This window comes from Sapajus apella, unplaced genomic scaffold (genome assembly GCF_009761245.1).
Source record: "Sapajus apella isolate SASKATOON/1434 unplaced genomic scaffold, GSC_monkey_1.0 scaffold24, whole genome shotgun sequence".
Taxonomy (NCBI): domain Eukaryota; kingdom Metazoa; phylum Chordata; class Mammalia; order Primates; family Cebidae; genus Sapajus; species Sapajus apella.
Genome location: NW_022436964.1, coordinates 1,542,862 through 1,547,057, shown reverse-complemented (window position 1 = coordinate 1,547,057; position 4,196 = coordinate 1,542,862). Strand labels below are relative to the sequence as shown.

The window sequence follows — 4,196 nt, the reverse complement described above, 5'->3', positions numbered from 1 at the left end:
CCCTGCGGTCGGAGCAGGACGAGCACACGTGCCTCGCGCGGCCCCCCCCCCCCCCCCCCCCCGCCAAGTAAACGGAAATCTGAAAGGCTGTTCGGTCCCACGGGGAGGATGGTACCAACCTTCGTCGAGGGCTCTGTTGACCGCAGCGCACAGGGACCAGTACCCACTGTACGTTCTCCCTCTGTACCTCACCACACACTTGTGCTCGTCCTGCTCCGACCAAAAGGAGAAGTTGAGCGTATCTGTCAAGAACACCCAGTTGACCGCGGCCTCGTCGGCCGCCCTGGGATTCAGCTCATGAAGGGCTTTCCACCCCTCCACGCGCAGCTCTGGCCCCGCCGCCTTGGCCAGCAGCAAGTCTGCCACCCTCCATACGCCTCCGCTGTCGATAAACACATCCCGACTGTTTTCTGCAATGAATTTAGCGGATTCCCTGGGATTTAGGAGCCCGTCCATTCTGCCTTTTGGGACTCGGCGGGCCAAACTTTTTTCCCTCCCCAGGCGGGTCAAGGTCCAGGGTCCCTAGGCGCCTTGCGCTCCTACCAACAGGGAGATCACAGGGCCTAAACTGGGTCCCGCCCTGCTAGGGAGTGGCACTGAGAACTTAGTGCAGCCAAGGTAAAAGTTCTCTCCCGCAGCGCTCCACTGATTAGGAAACCGAACAGGCCGCTGGGCAGAGCGGGGGGCCAAGGCAGCAAGCACTTCCGGGAAAGCGGCCCCTTTCACGAACTCTCGGGCGCGCTCCCAGCCGCCGCTTCCGGTTCCGAAAGTCTGGAAACTGCCAGGAGTCCGGCCCTTACCGGCCGTGAGTTGCCCACGCTGGCAGGCACCTGGCTTTGCCATCTTGTGCCTTTCCCCACCCCACTTCGGACAGGTGGGACTCGAAGAAGGCGGCTCGCCGCGGTGGCCTGGGTCGCGATGCCCTCACCCGGCTCCCGCCCCTTTCCTTTCCTGCGGCGTGTGCGAGACGCCCTAGGCAACGCCCCGCATCCGGGTTCCTGGGCCTCGAGGAGCATTATGGTGGTAGATCTATGTGCTGAGGACTGAGCCACCTCCGGACTGAGACTTGGGGCGGCGGTTTCCCCCTCCCCAAGCCCCAGGGAGTCTGCTTTTCTTTCTTTTCTCTCTCTTCCTTCCTTCCTTCCTTCCTTTCTCTCTCTCTCTTTCTTTCTTTCTTTCTTTCTTTTTCTTTCTTTCTTTCTCTCTCTCTTCTTTCTTTCTTTCTTTCTCTCTCTCTCTTTCTTTCTTTCTTTCTTTCCTTCTTTCTTTCTTTTTCTGTCATTCTTTTTCTTTCTTTTTTTTTTCTTTTTCTTTCTTCTTTCTTTCTCTCTTTCCTTTCTTTCTTCCTTTCTTTTCCTTTCTTTTCTTTCCTTTCTTTCCTTTCCTTTTTTCTTTTCTTTTTTTCTTTTCTCTTCTCTTTTCTTTCTTTCTTTTTTTTCAGTGAATACCTGGCCCGTTCGGGCGAACGAACGTTTAGGATTAGTTGGAAGGTTTGGAGAAATAGATGAGGAAATAAATGTATTAAATTGTTAAATTAACTTTGTGTGCCTGACAGTGTTCTTAAGTACTAAATCTCACCTAGGCTGGGTCATGACAAAAGCGACTATAGTGATAACGCTTTTGCAAGTGAAGCTGAGTGGTTCATTGATTAGCCCCAATCACAGCAATGGTTTGGCCTAGGATTTAAACCTTTGATAATTGAGCCCCCTAAACCAAGGGCACTTTATGAGCCAATCACCAGTGCCAACCATTCTGGTCAGTCAAGTAGTGACTATATCAGTAGCCCCACTGAGAAGACATTAAAGAAGTGGAAATAAGTGTCTTACAACTGCAAACTTAAAAAAGTACCTTATACTTAAGAGAGGTGTAGAAGCCAATTTAGGAATGATCCAAATTTGCCTGGTGATGAAGTATTAGTATAAAGGTGTGCATTTTTATTCCCTTTTAGAGACTTAAATCTCCGTGGATAACAACGTTCACGCCTTTGAAAATCACCTATTAAAAATAAACATCAGTACTTATCTCTAGTTACAGAAAAATCTCTTCCTTGGATTTTTGGAGGATTTGGAGCTTTTAAATTTGTTTGAGACAGTCTCACTCTGTCGCCCAGGCTGGAGTGCAGTGGCGCAATCTCGGCTCACCGCAACCTCCCCTTCCCGGGTTCAAGCAATTCTCCTGCCTCAGCCTCCCGAGTAGCTGCGATTACAGGCGCCTGCCACCACGCCCAGCTAATTTTTGTATTTTTAGTAGAGACAGCGTTTCACCATGGTGGCTAGGCTAGGCTGGTACTCCTGTCCTCAGACAATCCACCCGCCTCGGTCTCCCAAAATGCTGGGATTACAGGTATGAGCCACCGCGCCCATCCCCAATGGAGCTTTTAAATTGGACCGCTGTTACCCTAGAAAAGCAGATCTTCATCCCTCCAGTTTCTTCATTTTGGTAAGAAAAAGGAACTTTAAGCACTCCGCTATGATATGTTTTCCAGAAAAAGTCACTAGTACATTAATACAGTTGTTAAGGAAATGTAAGTCTGTTGGCTTGGGATTTTTCCTTTCTGCTATAGCACCTAAATCTTAGGAGATGAATTAATTTAGCAAGGAAATTTAGCAACCTACAAAAGAATCCAGAAGGGTGAATAACTTAGACTATTTTCTCTCACTGAGATTTATTGATAGAAAAAAATCAAATGCTGACCAGGTGTGGTGACTCACACCTGTAATCCCAGCTCTTTGAGAGGTAGAGGTGGGCGAATCACTTGAACGCAGGACTTTGAGACCAGCCTGAGCAACATGGGGAAACCCTGTCTCTACCAAAAACACAAAAAATTAGATGGGTGTGGTGGCGTGTGTCAGTGGTCCCAGCTACTCGGGAGGCTGAAGTCGGAGGATAATCTGAGCCCAGCAGGCAGAGGTTCCAGTGAGCTGAGATGGTGCCACTGCACTTTAGTCTTCGAAAAGAAGTGAGACCCCTATTCCCCCTCTCACCCAGAAAGTGAAATTCCTATCTATGTTCAAGGTATTTATGCACAAGATAGTATGCACAAGAATACAACATGCTTCCTTCACTCAACATTGAAATAAACTGTGTGTGTCTGCGATTTTTGTTTTTGGTTTTTTAAGTGTGTCTACAAGATGCTGAGAATACAAAAAGTGAGTTGAGCTGGGCGTGGTGACTAACATCTATAATCCTAGCACTTTAGGAGGCGAGGATCACTTGAGCCCAGGAGTTCGAGACTAGCCTGGGCAACATGGCAAAATCCTGTCTCTACCAAAAAAAAAAAAAAGCCAAAATTAGCCAGGTGGCTCTTGCCGGTAGTCCCAGCTACTCCCAGAGGCTGAGGTAGGAGGATCCCGTGAGCCCAGGAGGCAGAAGTTGCAGTGACTTAAAATCATCAGTGCACTCCAGCCTGGGCAATGTGCTGTCTCAAAAAAAAAAAAAAAAATGAGTTCTTCACCTACTTAACGTGGTTTTCTTGCCTTTTCCTTCCCAACAGATACTGTGATACTGTTCAGGAACTCCTCTCTCAACCACAGTCCCTTGTAGCTTAGTTTAGCATCCTCAGCCTCAAGAGTAGTCTGGACTGGTAATATCAACCTCTTGCAAGCAACTGAATTAGGTTTATGCATGTTTCCCAGTTCACCTCAGTGAGTTGCAAGATTTGCAGAATGCTTGCAGAGAAGCTTTTCCTCACTGTTACAGGAAAACTTCCAGAAGTGATTCAAGCTCCCTCTGGACCTGATTGAACTTGGATGTAAGGCCTGGAATTGCTGCAGTCCTTTTGGTGGCAACCTGAGTTTGAAGTCAACACATGGGGAAGGACAAGACAAAAAAAAACAGAGAAATAAATGGACTTTAGTAAGGGGATTACATCAATTTTTCAATCTGTCCTATTTTTGGATCTTTAGTTGTGTGAGTTAATAAACTTCCTTCTAGTTTAAAGCCGTTTAAGTTGGGTTTTCTGTACTTCGAATGAAAGTAATATGTATTTATTTATTTTTGAGATGGAGTTTCGCTTTTGTTGCCAAGGCTGGAGTGCAGTGACATGGGCTCAGCTCACTGCAAGCTCTGCCTTCTGGTTTCAAGCAATTCTCCTGCCTCAGCCTACTGAATAGTTGGGATTACAGGTGCCCACCACCACACCCAGCTAATTTTTTGTATTTTTAATAGAGTCAGGGGTTTCATCTTGTTGGCCAGGC

The 4,196-nt window shown here is 47.4% G+C and overlaps 1 protein-coding gene across 3 annotated transcripts in view; it reads right to left on the bottom strand.

The window, feature by feature from the left end:
* CUNH9orf64 (chromosome unknown C9orf64 homolog) overlaps positions 1 to 925 on the bottom strand; it is a 15,041-nt gene extending 14,116 nt beyond the window's left edge. Inside the window, exons 1-2 of one of the 3 annotated variants that reach the window (XM_032290822.1) lie at positions 801 to 925; positions 120 to 210 (exon numbers count right to left, since the gene is read on the bottom strand). Coding sequence is in view for 1 of the 3 variants with exons in the window: in XM_032290821.1 (XP_032146712.1) it covers positions 120 to 456 (337 nt within the window). In the remaining 2 variants the exon portion in view is untranslated. Of the gene's footprint in view, positions 1 to 119; positions 745 to 800 lie in introns of those variants that run through there. The other 2 variants (XM_032290823.1, XM_032290821.1) reach the window with 2 other exon arrangements.
* Positions 926 to 4,196: the final 3,271 nt, after the last annotated feature.